This window comes from Neoarius graeffei, chromosome 16 (assembly GCF_027579695.1).
Source record: "Neoarius graeffei isolate fNeoGra1 chromosome 16, fNeoGra1.pri, whole genome shotgun sequence".
NCBI lineage: Eukaryota > Metazoa > Chordata > Actinopteri > Siluriformes > Ariidae > Neoarius > Neoarius graeffei.
This window is the reverse complement of record NC_083584.1, coordinates 20,905,251-20,923,041: the sequence shown is the minus strand read 5'-3', so window position 1 is coordinate 20,923,041 and position 17,791 is coordinate 20,905,251. Positions and strand designations below refer to the sequence as shown.

Sequence of the window (17,791 nt, the reverse complement as noted above, 5' to 3'; positions counted from 1 at the left end):
GCATTGTTTTTAGTCGGGTTTCTTTGTTTTATTGTAAACAATATTACGGGAAAACAGCTGGACCAATCTTCATGAAACTTTCAGGATAGATGGACATTGGTCTGAAATAGAACCTCCAACATTTTGAGGGTCGTCTGGTTAAGGTCAAGGTTTTTGTGGCTACCGCTTCATATAGCGGCGGTAGCCACTGTGTCATCATGCTGTAAGAATGTAAGAGTGTAACAATCGTGCAGTACGGTGTGTTCTGATTGGCTGAGAGCAATATGGTGTGTTCTGATTGGCTAAGAGCAGCAGAGGATCAGAATCAGAGCCATGTTTATTGGCCAAGTATGTTCACACACATACAAAAAGGTTGCTGGTTTGATGTTCACAATCAAGGCTAAGGTCACAAAAAAGGTCAAAATCTTTTTTTTTTTGTGATATCTTCCTTCATATTCATCATAAGTGCCACTGGGTGAGATTTGTTTTGCCTGCCAACACTTGTTAAGACTTGATCTTTGCTCAGGAGCTGACCCATATAATCACAAATTTCTGCGATTTAAGGGTTTACTAAGGGTTTAAAGGCAGCATCAAGCAACACATATGATAAACCATAACTTATTTTGTATCGTCATTTAAAAAGATGATGATAAATATAATTTTTGTAACATCAAAATGTCTCAATGTCTCCTCAGCTGCTACTTCGATTAAATCCAAAGCAGGATTAAAAAGGAAAAAGGCCTGCTTCAGAGAGTAAAGCAGTTAGGCAGCAGGTGCAGGATGAGCAATGTTTTTTTTTTTCTCCCACTCTCAATGGCTTGGTTAGTCACCTGAAACAAACGTAGCCTTGTGCAGTTAGCTGGAAATCTGTCATCCTATCAACGTGATCTCCATTTCACATGTGTTTGCTGAGACTAAATATATATATATATATATATATATATATATATATATATATATATATATATATATATATATATATATATACTGTGTGTGTGTGTGTGTGTGTGTAGATATAATACTGTATATGTAAAGCTTATAGAAATTCAAATTGACCATAGGTGTGAATGTGAGTGTGAATGGTTGTTTGTCTCTGTGTCGGCCCTGCGATGACCTGGCGATTTGTCCAGGGTATACCCCGCCTCTCTCACCCATAGTCAGCTGGGATAGGCTCCGACTTGCCTGCGACCCCACACAGGATAAGCGGTTACGGATAATGGATGGATGAAAGAAGTACGTGTAGCAGTTCTTCTTTTGTTTCCCTTGGTCGCTTACAGAGCAGATTATTTATAATAAGCGTGATGTGAAAAGCTTCAAGAGAGAGAAAAAAAAATCCCTTTACTAATCCAGTACTGACCATTACAAATTACAGTTGGTTCTTTAGAATTTCGGTCAGAAATCTGTTACTCCTCACCTTAGTTTACTCCTAACCTGACCGTCTTATTTCCATGAATAGAATACCCACATCCACTGACCCACAACCTTGAATGGAGTGTACCATTACAATGTGAGCCAGGGGGATATTTATACAAGCAAAGCCACTGATCCAGGAGGTAACTCTTTACTGCAAGAGCAATATAAATAAGTATCAGGTTAAACATTCATTTATAATAATGTTGAACAAATTACTAAATTTAAAGAAAAAGCAAACCATTACCGAACTCTTAAAATGGTCATTAACTTATTCTGAATAAACGCATAGTTCAAGGTAAGCTTACGTCTCAAGGGAATTTTTACAGCTAGGAGATGTATGTTTCAGCAATATCCTTTACAGTGTCATGAAACTGTCTGAGAAAATGATGACTAAAACCTTGACTAAAATGAGACTAAAATTAAATCTAAGTTCCGCTGACTAAATCTTAACTAAAACAAAACAACAAAAACTAAAATGTGAAACGTGTTCAAGCCGACTACAATTTTCAGGAAGTGACTAACTAGACCAAAATATCAGCGTAGTGACACCAGTCATAATGGCTAGGGGTTCGGGGCCGCCTTAGGCCCGTGAAAGCTCATGGGTTCTACATGCTCGGAGATCATTCTAGTGCATTTCCTGGCACTTGCAGGCCTCCCTGAAAGTCACACTTTTTTAGTAATATTAATGAGATTTTTTTTTTGCCAAAAAGTTGCAGTGATTGTTTTTGATTGAAGACTTATTATAATTAATATTCAACTATATTAGTGACATTTATGGAATAAGAATAAAACAACCAGTTGATGTTCATCAAGTGTCAGCTTTATTTTCAGCCTCAGCCATTCAATTACAGTACATGACTATTCAGATCTAACTCAGGGACCAGTATGGATTACATACATGGCACGCAAATGCCTCTTAACAGATGGTACTTTACCGTGAACACAGCATAAGGAAGGAAGTAAACCGGACCAGCATGATCAGTGACAATTTCCACATGGAACTACTCGGGCAGCTATGCACTGGGCGCTTACGTGGACGGGGAGTGGAGAATGTCCGATTGTAGAACATTCGCATGGCAGTGCGCTGTTGACGCTACATGGGGATAAGAAGAGAAAATTAAACAAAAGACCACATTTTCAAGATTGACAAGTCTTATTAGTGTAGTGGCAACTTTTACAGGAGTGTCGGCAATATTGCTGGCGTAGCGGTAAGGAAGCATTGCTTATTGGCCCGATACGCTGAAAAGGCTGAGTTAGAACCCTGGACTAAGATTAAAATTTTTAAAAATTAACCTGGCACTCTGGAAGCCCCCCCGCATTAGTCTCACCTCCTCTCGAATTTTGTGCTTGAAAGTTGTTCTAATGTGGCAGTGTTGCTTTGTCAGGGTAAATGGAGAATATTTATTCATTCATTAATGTTAATTCATTCATGTTAAAAAAAATCAATGGATGTTTTACTCAGCTAACTTTAGACAAGTATGTAATTAAAAATAAATGAAACAAATTAAATAGGTTTTATGGTAATCAACAGACAGTGGTGGCTCTCCACCCTGAAAATCAAACACCCCACCTCCCCACCCCAAGAGTCCTGTGGTTACTGGTTCTTGTAAACCCCTGTATATATGCACACAGTACAATTTCTACATCATGCAAGTGATTTGTGAGAGGACTCCTATATCGAAATTGCACACTGTTTTTACACCTCTGTCCAACACTGTGGTGTGACTACACATTTCCTTCCTCTTCAGGGTGGCAGGACAGCTATCAACATAAACTATGCATGGAAAATATGAGATGTTTCTAACCGTACACCTACTCAGTAGACTAACATGACATGTAGGTGTGTGTAATAAAGTGACCAGTAATAAAGAGTACTGAAAACATTGCTGAAAAAAGCCCCAGTGTTGTTGCTGCACCTGATAAATCCATCAATCTCCATCAGCCGTCAATTAAATATCTGGTCCATTTCTACTGATGGATGTGGTAGATGAGGTTTGATAAATTATGTATAGTAAGCATGGTGTAGCACGGTCGCCTCACAGCAAGAAGGTTCTGGGTTCGAGCCCAGCGGCCAGTGAGGGCCTTTCTGTGTGGAGTTTGCATGTTCTCCCCCTGTCTGCGTGGGTTTCCTCTGGGTGCTCCGGTTTCCCCCACAGTCCAAAGACATGCAGTTAGGTTAACATGGGGCGGCCTTGGGCTGAAGCGCCCTTGAGCAAGGTACCTGACCCCTGACTGCTCCCCGGGCGCTGTAGTGTGGCTGCCCACTGCTCTGGGTGCGCGTGTGTGTGTTCACTGCTTCAGATGGGTTAAATGCAGAGAATGAATTTCACTGTGCTTGAAGTGTGCATGTGACAAATAAAGGTTTCTTTTTTTCTTCTTATAATACAATCAGGAATTGTATACTTAAAGCTAAACGGCCTTTCGAGTTCATAAAATCCATGAGATTTATTTCCCTCTGAAATTTGGTCATTGTGATGTATGTTTACTTCTGCAATATCTCAAAAAAATACCCAAAAAAACAGGTCATTCTGTGGCTGGGAAGTTATTTTATTTAATTTGAGGGGATTCCCGAGCAAATAATGTGCATGAAATCGCTCACTTCGCGCAGTCATGCAGACAGAGGAAGTCCGTGTGCGCATGCGCAGGTTTACCTTCTTCTTCTTCTTTTGGGTTTTACGGCAGCTGGCATCCACAGTGTTGCATTACTTCCATCTACAGGTTTACCTTTGAGCGTGCACTGACAGTTACATCATTCTGTCGCTAAATGAACAGCTGATCACACCGAGGTGCTCGCTGACTACCGATATTTATTAGTTTGGTCCTGCGTTTCCTTTCCTTCGCAACATAACGTCTTTTCTTCTTGCTTTCCGTTACTCTAGTCGGTCTTTCATGTTTCATTCGCGCCCTCCATTTTTCTCTCCTGTTTCAAATTTGTATCCCACAATGCCTTGCACGAACGGGGAAAGCCCACCACGTGATGCATGACGTAATATCTTGAATTGCATCATGGTGAAGCAGGAAAAAATAGCAGATGGTTTAGGGCCACATGGGCCTAAATTCATTAATTGTTCTGTTTTTAAAAAACCTGATAAAATTGGAAGTCTGTGATTCAAATTCAGAAGTTTTCTGTCCACTAAACAAAAATAATTGGGTGTCGGGAAAATTCTTTTTATGACCTAAACTTGAAAAATCTGAAAGGCAGTCTAGCTTTAAGAAGGCAAACGTGATCAAATGGAAGGTGGGTTTTGATATGTTTAGATGTTCTGGCCAAAGCTTATTGCTTTAATGCTTAAAAAAAAAGGCTATGAGCGACAGATGATTCATCAAGCCCTACATGTGCATATGCATCCACACATTCCAAAGAGTCTGTGTGGATTTATTTTTAGCATAGCAGAATGGATTTTTTTAACATTACACAAAAATGCCATGCTTAGTTGTCTAACCTCATGACCCCCTCGAAGTAGACCCGGGGAGCACCAGCACATTCCATAATGATCTCATCTGTTGTAATGTGGGAATCTGCTGCAGAGAGCCTCATGTAATCTTTTTCCCTTATACTGCCTGTCTACTTTGTTTATGTCTTTTCGCCTGCCCCCCTTTACATTCTTCTCTTCTTTCCTTCATTCTTTCCCTCGCCTTTTTCCCATTTCCTTTTCTGTTTTGATTTCATCACGCCGTCTCTTTCTTCTTTCTCACTCTAGTGATTATGAGGTTAATTGCCGGCCAGCCCATGGCTTCATCCACGTCCTGCCCATCACCAACAACATGACAGAGTTCAAGCAAGTGATCCAGCAGCAGAGGATCTCTGGGAACATGGACACGCCAGAGGGAGGCTTTGACGCTATGCTGCAAGCAGCTGTGTGTCAGGTAAACATTGAAGCCTGAGAATTTCATGTTCAAAGTGTGTTACCATGGTGGCCTGAGAGAGCAGTGAGGTCTGGTGCTTTTCTGTCTACTGTATGGAAAAAACTAAGAATGCTCTACAGTCAGAAGGATTTGGTGAAACCTCCTTTATAATGGAAGTCAAAGGACAGATGTTCTACATTTTAAATATGTGACTGTATGGCACAAATTAAGAGCTTTAACTGCTAACGGTTGGGGAGTGAGATCATTCAGTTTAAGATTCTGATCTACTGAGTTCAAATTAGAGATGTATATTGGGAATGGGAATGAGGCGGTCAGATATGAAGCTCATGGGATAAAAAAAGTTGCCACGTTCATTACAATGCTCCGAGCAGCCTAAAGAGCATTTGAGGGTTAGGTGCCTTGCTGAAGGGCATTTCAGCCATTCCTGCTGGTTCAGGAAATTGAACCGGTGACCTTTTGGTCCCAAAGCTGCTTCTCTAACCATCAGGTCATGGCTTCCCCAATGCATACCAATATTCCGGAATTATTCAGAATATGACAATATTTGGAATTTGATACAGGTCAGTCATTCGCTCGTTCGTTCATTCGTTCGTTCGTTCATTCATCCGTTCGTTCATTTGTTCATTCTCCAAACCACTTAATCCATTTCAAGGTCATGTAAACAGCATATTCAGTTCGGATATTCCGAATTTGGCCTTATTCCAAATTAAGCATTTTCCAATTACGATGTGGGATATGCTGATATTATTCAGGTTTTCGGAGCACTTTTTGGATATGTTTACATCTCAATTGGGGTTTTCACAGGAGTTAGTGACACACTGACTCGTGCCTGTTTACATTCTGCATGTAATCAGGAATATTACTGGAATTTTCATGAAACAACTTGTTCGGAATATTGTCTTATTCCGAATAAGGGAAAAACCTGGATTATATTGTGCATGTAAACATAGTAAATGAGAGTGTACTGGGTGCTTGTGCAATGCTGCTTGACGTATTTACAGCGCTCATTTATTCATCCTAAGCTTCCTGTTTACTATTGTTGTAGTTTGAATCACTAATTTGATTATATCATAGGAAACAGATCCAAATAAGTTTGTTAAACCCCGAGCAGGTAAAAAGAAAAATAATAACCTCAGGAAGTGGTGGGATTAGACAGACTTGGGTCTGGAGTGGGCAGGCGTGAGATAAAACAAAGCAAAAAATAAACCCAAATAAAAAACCCAACACCCCATACCACACACATCTCTAGTTCATATCCCAGCATTACCACACAACCACTGTTTGCCTTTGAGCCAGGCTTTTAACTACTCACTTCTGTGCTTGGATTGCATTATGTCATAATTATAAATCACTTCGGATAAAAGCATCTGCCAAGTGAATAAATGAAACGTGAAGATGACAGGCAGGAGATAAAGACAAAAGAGACAAAACTGCTCTCATGGACTTTCTTTCAGCTTAAAAATATTCAAGTAATAAAAGATAAGCTTTCCTGAGGGTTTTGTGGTCTCCGTACTGGATCAGTCCAAGGCACTTCTGAGACACTTTTGTGTTTACTTGAAGCTGCATTGCTAACACATAACCACAAAATTTCCCCCCGCTGAGAAAGTAGTTCTAGCTCTAAAAGTATAAATTATACAGATTTAGAGCTTTATTTCCAAATATATTCCATGAATTTATGGAAGTGATCTATAAAAATATAGACTTCATATTACAGAACTTTTACTGATGGATATATATGTAACTATATACGCCTATAGATGTCCATTATAACCGAGATTGAAGTAAACAGGTTTTCCATTTTCTTTCTCACTCCAGGCAAATACTGTATGTCATAATTTTTGTGAATGGTAATCAAACACACACACGCACACATATGGTACAAAAGTAGTAGATAAGTAGATAATCCTTTAACAAGCTTCTGTGAAAGTTCATGTCAACACAAGTTAAAAAGCATTCGTAAATATAGATAGTGTGTGTACAGAAATGAGCTTGACTCAACAGCAGGTTAGATACAGTGGTGCTTGAAAGTTTGTGAACCCTTTAGAATTTTCTATATTTCTGCATAAATATGACCTAAAACATCATCAGATTTTCACACAAGTCCTAAAAAGTAGATAAAGAGAACCCAGTTAAACAAATGAGGCAAACATATTATACTTGGTCATTTATTTATTGAGGGAAATGATCCAATATTACATATCTGTGAGTGGCAAAAGTATGTGACAATCAGGTGTGAGTGGGCACCCTGTTTTATTTAAAGAACAGGGATCTATCAAAGTCTGATCTTCACAAACACGTTTGTGGAAGTATATCATGGCACGAACAAAGGAGATTTCTGAGGACCTCAGAAAAAGCATTGTTGATGCTCATCAGGCTGGAAAACGTTACAAAACCATCTCTAAAGAGTTTGGACTCCACCAATCCACAGTCAGACAGACTGTGCACAAATGGAGGAAATTCAAGACCATTGTTACCCTCCCCAGGAGTGGTCGACCAACAAAGTTCACTCCAAGAGCAAGGCATGTAATAGTCGGCGAAGTCACAAAGGACCCCAGGGTAACTTCTAAGCAACTGAAGGCCTCTCTCACATTGGCTAATGTTAATGTTCATGAGTCCACCATCAGGAGAACACTGAACAACAATGGTGTGCATGGCAGGGTTGCAAGGAGAAAGCCACTGCTCTCCAAAACGAACATTGCTGCTCATCTGCAGTTTGCTAAAGATCACATGGACAAGCCAGAAGGCTGTTGGAAAAATGTTTTGTGGACGGATGAGATCAAAATAGAACTTTTTGGTTTAAATGAGAAGCATTATATTTGGAGAAAGGAAAGCATTGCATTCCAGCATAAGAACCTTATCCCATCTGTGAAACATGGTGGTGGTAGTATCATGGTTTGGGCCTGTTTTGCTGCATCTAGGCCAGGACGGCTTGCCATCATTGATGGAACAATGAATTCTGAATTATACCAGTGAATTCGAAAGAAAAATGTCAGGACATCTGTCCATGAACTGAATCTCAAGAGAAGGTGGGTCATGCAGCAAGACAACGACCCTAAGCACACAAGTTGTTCTACCAAAGAATGGTTAAAGAAGAATAAAGTTAATGTTTTGGAATGGCCAAGTCAAAGTCCTGACCTTAATCCAATCGAAATGTTGTTGAAGGACCTGAAGCAAGCAGCTCATGTGAGGAAACCCACCAACATCCCAGAGTTGAAGCTGTTCTGTATGGAGGAATGGGCTAAAATTCCTCCAAGCTGGTGTGCAGGACTGATCAACAGTTACCGGAAACGTTTAGTTGCAGTTATTGCTGCACAAGGGGGTCACACCAGATACTGAAAGCAAAGGTTCACATACTTTTGCCACTCACAGATATGTAATATTGGATCATTTTCCTCAATAAATAAATGACCAAGTATAATATTTTTGTCTCATTTGTTTAACTGGGTTCTCTTTATCTACTTTTAGGACTTGTGTGAAAATCTGATGATGTTTTAGGTCATATTTATGCAGAAATATAGAAAATTCTAAAGGGTTCACAAACTTTCAAGCACCACTGTAATTCCTTGTTTTTGTGGGATTTTGTACATGGAATAGTGTTAGTACAATGAAACTTTCATAATAACAGTTTTTATGTTGTGGTTGGCTGAACTGGTTTGCTTGGTTTGGAAACCACAGGGGTTGCAAGTTAAATGCAACAACATCAATGGAAATCCTTTTTATTCTTGGCTTAATTGTCGTTCAACAACACACAGAGTGTGTCGATAGGACGGCCTTATTATTATTATTTATTTATTTGTTTTTTAAATTTATTTATTTATTTATTTTGTGCTTGGTTTCTCATTTTGCCTCCATTTTCAGGTCAGGCATTTAACCTAACATCTCCATTAAAAACACTCTTGGAGAAAGTGCACTCCAGTTCAAGGCCTGATCCGTGTCCAGAAACAAGTCCTTTTAAGTCTTAAGTTGTGATGGCTAACTTTAGACTGTCGTCACTGCACAAGCCTGCGAACAGTGCATGGGAATGTGTGTGTAGCAGTACACATTACACATCCTCCGCAGAGAGAGCTAGTAAGGACTCAGCGCACACTGGGGGCCTGAGTCATTCTGTATCACTGATGCTGAGATTGCTTTTTTTATGACATCATCAATACCGGCAGACTCTTTTTTGTTGTTCTGTATAAATATGGGTGTGATTGAGGTCAGCAGTAAGGAGTAAGAAATTCATTAATAGGCTTACCAGGCCTGTAATAACAAAGAAGCTTTTGTGTCCACCTTTTGGGGATTTTTCCATGAATCACTGGTTTGGATATGACTTTGAATACAAAGCAGGTTTGATAACTCCTCCGGTTCTGTGCATCACTTTCTGTCTCACTTTTTTTTACCAAATATCAGGAAAAGAAAGTAGAACTATGTAGACCGAGATTAATGAACGACTTGATTATCTATAGTGTCTGACTAAGCCCATGTTTAATACTCACTTTGAGTGTTTTTCTTTCTCCGACTTCCTTTCTCTTTTTGTTTGCTGTGTGTAAAGACCAGCTCATGCCACATTGCTCAGTATATGAGTGTGTCATACAGATTAGTTGCACAGACACCTGCCAGGGGTTCCAACGCATTTCTAAAAGTAGAGCTTAGTTTTTTAAATAAATCACAGTTCTCATAATACAGTATGTGGTATCGAGTGTACATGCGATGCAGGCTTGCTGAATTTTGCTCTGACGTAATGGCTAAAGCTAAACAGCTTTCATAACCCTAAACAGCACTCATATTGTTAAGGGCCCGGTTCCACAACACCGAGAACTATAACTACAACTATGACTCTACCTCTGCCTGAATTTAGTTCCAGTCTGGAGCAGTCACACCACAACTATAATCCCGACTATAATATCACTTGGTCCTGCCACTCAGGGAAATAAATGCATGCAACTTAGGAATAGTCATGGAAGTTTTTTCCAAGTTCAGTTTCAGTTCAGTTATCCTTGATTGCTGAGGTCGTACAGGTGCCATCCTAGACTAGGTGGTCAACACCTTCCACTGGTCACGGTCCTCTATGAGGCGAAGGAGAGTGTCAAGGCTGCTATTGGTCCAACTCTTGATGTTGTCCAACCACCAAGACCTTTCTTGATCTGCCTCATTGGCGCTTGCCTTCGACTGTGCCTTGGAGAATTATTTTGGCAAAGGAGTTGTGGCGACTCACATGTCCATACCAGCCGAGTTTTCTGCACCTAATGACTACTACGAGCGGTTCCTGTCTACCTGCAAGGATATTAACTTGCTGCCTGACATACTTGTTAGTCTTGTCAGTCTTCTTACTACTTTTTCCAAGTAGTAGCACATTATTCCGGGTCATACTGTACAGCTTGGACTTCAAAACAACCCAGTGGTTGATAAAATACAGATAGATCACGGACTATGGAAATATAATAAAAAAGGATACAAAATACGGAGTGGTTACGGATTTTAATACGGATGCATCATGGATGCTAATAATTTAGGAATTGGTCATTTCAGCTTGGTTACTGATTTCATACTGCTGATGCATCACGGATAAAAAATTAAGAAGTGTGTGTAATGGCCAGCTCATGCCACATTGCTCAGTATATGAGTGTGTCATACAAATTAGTTGCACAGATGCCTGACAGGGGTTCCAATGTGTTTCTAAAAGTAGAGCTTAGTTTTTTTTTTAAATAAATCACAGTTCTCATAATATGTGGTATCAAATGTACATGCGATGCAGGCAATTAAATGTTTGGACTGCCTAAGTTTATAATTAAAATACCTTACCTGCATTTATATGTTTAATTTACTATTGATATTTCACAGAAAATCACATATCCGTGAATAAAAGATCCGTGCTTTGTATTATATTTTTTTATTTTCCGTGAATCCATATTCCGTGACTTCAGGATGTAACAAGGATGTACAAAGATGCCCAGGGAAAAATAGCTCGTGCTCAGACAACGTCACATGTAAACAATTACCTGATTGGTCAGATGTTTTATCTGATCAGGTCCAGGTCTGGAACAGTCGTTCCAGAAGCAATCTCACCAATACAGATAAACCCAGGCCTGGGCTATAGGGATCGTTATCGGTCTGGTGTGAGCACCAACCACAAACTGCAGGGGATCGATTTATTTACAGTTATCATTATAGTTGTAGTTATAGTTATCGGTATTGTGGGACTGGGCCTTAACTCTTGGCTTGGACAATAAGGTTAACGTTAACCTACAGATGATAGTTTATAAGTTAACCTACAGATGATAGGTTATAAGTGATAACATTCTGCCATTTATAGAATCTTGTTGCTTATCTTCTGAATAGTTAACTAAGATTTTTTTTCTGCGTATTGATGGTAATGTGCGATGAAAAGCAGGATGTAAATGTGTAAACTCGTTGTATGTATAAATAAATAAATAAATAAATAAATAAAGCATTGGGGGTAAATCCAAGAATCATAATCCAAGTCCTTAACCAGACAAGCAAGCAAAATTAAAGAAGGATCATTCATATTCAAAAACCACAAGCAAGAGCAGATCAAAAAACAGATCACATCAGGAAACAAGAAAACAAGGCCTGGAAATACTCAGTACAAGTATGCATGTTAAGACATTAAAGGATTATAATTAAAACAGACCGAACACATACTTTCAGAAAGATAGTTTTATGTTTGTTTATCATTTTTGCAGAAAGACATTGGCTGGCGACCTGAGGCTAAGCACCTGCTGCTGGTCATGACTGATCAGCCATCTCATCTAGCACTGGATAGCAAACTGGCAGGCATTGTGGTGCCCCATGACGGGCGCTGCCACCTAGAGGATGGTATTTACTCCCAGTCTGCCCACATGGTAATTAAACACACAACATAAACATTTCTACACAATTAAAACAATAAAGCCATGCGACATGAGAGTATAATATTGATATCAATATTATATTGCAGCAAACTCTTCTGAGGTTCAAGCCCTTTAGACAAACATATTCCGTAATACTGGTGTAAAGAAGAACCTCGATATTCCAGCTTTCGTGATTTACACTGAACCAAATAAAGCTGGCAGGAAGCCGTGCCAGTGTGTGTTTTTACACTGCAAGCTGGCATTCCTCAGTCAGAGGCGGTATGTGTCACAACAGAGCGTAGGCGTTTAGGGTGATGTATCCACGTGTCGGAAATACAAACACTCCAAGCATACCAGCACTGCTTTCAAAACAACACTGAGTGAGTGAACTGAGTTTTGAGGTACTTTTGTTAGCTGGGCACATTTATACCACTGTTCAAACACAAGTAAAGTTTCTGAGCATCATACACAACATGTAATCACTTCTATTAAATAATTCACATTGAAGGGAAGTAACAGCTTCAACATCTCATCTCATTATCTCTAGCCGCTTTATCCTTCTACAGGGTCGCAGGCAAGCTGGAGCCTATCCCAGCTGACTACGGGCGAAAGGCGGGGTACACCCTGGACAAGTCGCCAGGTCATCACAGGGCTGACACATAGATACAGACAACCATTCACACTCACATTCACACCTACGGTCAATTTAGAGTCACCAGTTAACCTAACCTGCATGTCTTTGGACTGTGGGGGAAACCGGCGCACCCGGAGGAAACCCACGCGGACACGGGGAGAACATGCAAACTCCGCACAGAAAGGCCCTCGCCGGCCATGGGGCTCGAACCCGGACCTTCTTGCTGTGAGGCGACAGCGCTAACCACTACACCACTGTGCCGCCCCCAGCTTCAGTGTCTTGCAAAAGTATTCATCCCCCTTGGTATTTATCCTGTTTTGTCGCATTACAACCTGGAATTAAAATGGATTTTTGGAGGGTTGGCGCCATTTGATTTACACAACATGCCTACAACTTTTAAAGGTGAAAATTGTTGTTTTATTGTGACAAACAGTATCCATCCATCCATTATCTGTAGCCACTTATCCTGTCCTACAGGGTCGCAGGCAAGCTGGAGCCTATCCCAGCTGACTATGGGCGAGAGGCGGAGTACACCCTGGACAAGTCTCCAGATCATCACAGGGCTGACACATAGACACAGACAACCATTCACACTCACATTCACACCTACGGTCAATTTAGAGTCACCAGCTAACCTAACCTGCATGTCTTTGGACTGTGGGGGAAACTGGAGCACCCGGAGGAAACCCACGCAGACACGGGGAGAACATGCAAACTCCACACAGAAAGGCCCTCGCCGGCCACTGGGCTCAAACCCAGGACCTTCTTGTTGTGAGGTGACAGCGCTAACCACTACACCACCGTGCCATCGTGACAAACAGTAATGAAGATGAAAAAACAGAAATCTGGAGTGTGTATAGGTATTCACCCCCTTTCGTATGAAACCCCTAAATAAGAGCTGGTCCAACCAATTAACTTCATAAGTCACATAATTAGTTGATAAATATGCTTTGTTGTTTGTTTTACTGCAAACTTTTGCACTCAACTCTATTTCTGGTATTTTAATTCATCTTTGCACACATTCATTGACATTACGGTTTTACACAGGTTCTTATCTTTCATGTACCATAAACATTTCCTCAAGCACCTCATAGGTACCGACATTTGTGGTTTAAACGTAGCGTTTAGGATTTTTGTGTCTTTGTTACAGAAATACGGGAAGAATTTTCCAAGCATGAAAGAACTGAAAGATGTGGAAGACCCATTTACAGTGGTACTTGAAAGTTTGTGAACCCTTTAGAATTTTCTATATTTCTGCATAAATATGACCTAAAACAACATCAGATTTTCACACAAGTCCTAAAAGTAGATAAAGAGAACCCAGTTAAACAAATGAGACAAAAATATTATACTTGGTCATTTATATATTGAGGAAAATGATCCAATATTACATATCTGTGAGTGGCGAAAGTATGTGAACCTCTAAGATTAGCAGTTAATTTGAAGGTGAAATTAGAGTCAGGTGTTTTCAACCAATGGGATGACAATCAGGTGTGAGTGGGCACCCTGTTTTATTTAAAGAACAGGGATCTATCAAAGTCTGATCTTCACAAACACATGCTTGTGGAAGTGTATCATGGCACGAACAAAGGAGATTTCTGAGGACCTCAGAAAAAGCGTTGTTGATGCTCATCAGGCTGGAAAAGGTTACAAAACCATCTCTAAAGAGTTTGGACTCCACCAATCCACAGTCAGACAGATTGTGTACAAATGGAGGAAATTCAAGACCATTGTTACCCTCCCCAGGAGTGGTCGACCAACAAAGATCATTTCAAGAGCAAGGCGTGTAATAGTCGGCGAGGTCACAAAGGACCCCAGGGTAACTTCTAAGCAACTGAAGGCCTCTCTCACATTATCTAATGTTAATGTTCATGAGTCCATCATCAGGAGAACACTGAACAACAATGGTGTGCATGGCAGGGTTGCAAGGAGAAAGCCACTGCTCTCCAAAACGAACATTGCTGCTCGTCTGCAGTTTGCTAAAGATCACGTGAACAAGCCAGAAGGCTATTGGAAAAATGTTTTGTGGACGGATGAGATCAAAATAGAACTTTTTGGTTTAAATGAGAAGCGTTATATTTGGAGAAAGGAAAGCATTGCATTCCAGCATAAGAACCTTATCCCATCTGTGAAACATGGTGGTGGTAGTATCATGGTTTGGGCCTGTTTTGCTGCATCTGGGCCAGGATGGCTTGCCATCATTGATGGAACAATGAATTCTGAATTATACCAGTGAATTCTAAAGGAAAATGTCAGGACATCTGTCCATGAACTGAATCTCAAGAGAAGGTGGGTCATGCAGCAAGACAACGACCCTAAGCACACAAGTCATTCTACCAAAGAATGGTTAAAGAAGAATAAAGTTAATGTTTTGGAATGGCCAAGTCAAAGTCCTGGTCTTAATCCAATCGAAATGTTGTGGAAGGACCTGAAGCGAGCAGTTTATGTGAGGAAACCCACCAACATCCCAGAGTTGAAGCTGTTCTGTACGGAGGAATGGGCTAAAATTCCTCCAAGCCGGTGTGCAGGACTGATCAACAGTTACCGGAAACGCTTAGTTGCAGTTATTGCTGCACAAGGGGGTCACACCAGATACTGAAAGCAAAGGTTCACATACTTTTGCCACTCACAGATATGTAATATTGGATAATTTCCCTCAATCAATAAATGACCGAGTATAATATTTTTGTCTCATTTGTTTAACTGGGTTCTCTTTATCTACTTTTAGGACTTGTGTGAAAATCTGATTATGTTTTAGGTCATATTTATGCAGAAATATAGAACATTCTAAAGGGTTCACAAACTTTCAAGCACCACTGTACCTTTCGTAGCAGTAACTTTTTGGTTACTTTTTTTTTTATCTAGGTGAACTCTGACCTATGAATTCACGAGTCTTGGTCTTTTGAGCTAATAGAAAACAAGAAGGCAGGGCTATAAAAAGGGAGGAGGTGCTTACTATTAATTATTATACATATAGGAGACTTTTTCCATGGAATAAAAACATGTTCTATTCCCTTCTAGCGGGTTTCATTCATTTGGTTTGATAGCATGCAATTTTGTTAGCATATCGCTTATCCTATGTGTATTACGTCACTCTATCAAATGGAGAATGAACTTGAATATGGTCTACGATATTGCATGGTTGTCAAGACAACATGACGTTACATTTCGGAGCTGATGCGAATATTCAATGAGAGAGTTTTCTGCTGCGCATGCACAGAAGCATTTCTTTGTTCGCTGGTGGCGCCCGCAGTAAACTGTCACAGTGAATTGAAAATGCCATAAGATATGTATTACACATAAAACTTCCACGCTAGCAAGCGACTGTGACAATTTGTAAACAAACATGGCCACCAGGTTTGCTTCGTTAAATACGGAAGACTTTGAGAGAATTTTGAAAGAGAAAGATGCATTGAACACCCGAAAGGCCCGTTCTTAACTTTATGCAAAATCTAGAATTGTTCCACTGAATGTATATGTATAATAATAATAATAATAATAATAATATTGGCTGGCTTTGTTTTGTGATATTTCAGATGCATTCCATTCAGCTACTCGTCGGAGACTCGTTCAGCATCATGCTAGCTGAATGGAACATATCTGATATACCACTCAACACCAGCCAATATGATTTAAATATTGGACACACTGGATTTGTTAGTTTCTTCCTGTTGTTTAGCATATATTGTAAAAAAATAGGCGTCTCATCCATCGACGTACATGAGGGTTTTTGTTGTAAAATTTAGCTGTTTTCTTTTTCTTGCAGAATTTTCATGTGAGTATTATCAGCATCTCTGCTTCATGTTATTTCTGCCATATCACCCTCTCCTAAAATTTTTAAGAGTCATTGTTTGTATGCAAGATCTTATTGAGCATGTTGTTTTAGAAATGCTCTTAATTTTACTCTTGGCCTCTTTCAGGAGCATCCAACCATCGGGCAGCTGGCAGAGAAGCTTTTAGAAAACAGCATTTACTCCATTTTTGCTGTGAATCAGATGCAATATAAGTGGTATGAGGTAATTTCTGGCAAAAGAAAATGAATCATGTCTTTATTAGGGAATCCTTTGGCTCACAACAGGTACAGATATTGAGTGACTCACTCTCTCTCTCTCTCTCTCTCTCTCTCTCTCTCTCTCTCTCTCTCGCTCTTGGTCTCTCATATCTTTTTTTTTCTGAACAGGATTTAGTGGCTTTTCTTCCAGGTACTTACCTGGGCAGGTTACTTCCCAAAGCCTCTAATCTTACAAACCTAGTGGTGGATGCATACAGGGTAAGAACCCCCATCCTTTCAGTTTCTGTTTGACTCTTTATAAGCTTTGAGTTAGAGCTGCTCATTAATCATGTACAGAGAACGAGAGAACAAGCCCTTTTATTTGTGATCCCCCGGTCAGTGCTTTCCTTTGGGATTTACAGATAAAGCCGTCCATGGGTGTACATAAAGAATGCTCAGTGTTTTCCTGTCTGACTCAGAGTCAGTGGAAAATCACAAGCAGGGGAGGTGAGGTGGAAACGGGGATTTTTGGGCTGGCATTCAGCGGGGCAAATACGTTAAACCCAGTGGGGTTACAACAATCTATTGTTCCTCCTCCCAGAAAGGATAGAATTCACAAATTGTGCTGAACAGAAGCCTACATTATGATTGCCCTGGACTGGTGCAGTGACACTGCACCACGTCTCGCTCAGCCACCATCTATTTTTAGAGCTTCTGTTTTTGACATGCATTTAAAAAGCCTGATTATAGGTTAGAATAACAGTGACTCTCACACTGACACTGGTTCATCTCCGTGTCATGTTCCCTTTTTCAGAAACTCCTGTCAGATGTTGGAGTGGAGGTGGAAATCGAGGACAGCGAAGCACACAGGTTCTGGGTCAATGTAACACCAGTTTGCCCAAACGGATCCACTGTGGCAGGAAGCACCAAATGCACCAACGTTCAACCTGGGCAAAAAGTACGGAAGAGTTGATAAGAATACTACGGTTGATAACTGTATGAACCGTATGAACTTTTTGTTTCTTTCTTATTCTTTGTCTTCTTTTCAAGACCTTCCTTGTTCCAATTGCCGGA

General features: G+C 40.2%; 1 protein-coding gene across 3 annotated transcripts in view; it reads left to right on the top strand.

Moving 5' to 3' along the window:
- itgb8 (integrin, beta 8) overlaps nucleotides 1-17,791 on the top strand; it is a 58,436-nt gene that overhangs the window by 11,529 nt on the left and 29,116 nt on the right. For all 3 annotated transcript variants that reach the window (XM_060942619.1, XM_060942617.1, XM_060942618.1), the window contains exons 5-9: nucleotides 5,094-5,259; nucleotides 11,946-12,104; nucleotides 16,647-16,742; nucleotides 16,907-16,996; nucleotides 17,532-17,675. In XM_060942619.1, the coding sequence (XP_060798602.1) occupies nucleotides 5,094-5,259; nucleotides 11,946-12,104; nucleotides 16,647-16,742; nucleotides 16,907-16,996; nucleotides 17,532-17,675 (655 nt within the window). The remainder of the gene's footprint in view (nucleotides 1-5,093; nucleotides 5,260-11,945; nucleotides 12,105-16,646; nucleotides 16,743-16,906; nucleotides 16,997-17,531; nucleotides 17,676-17,791) is intronic.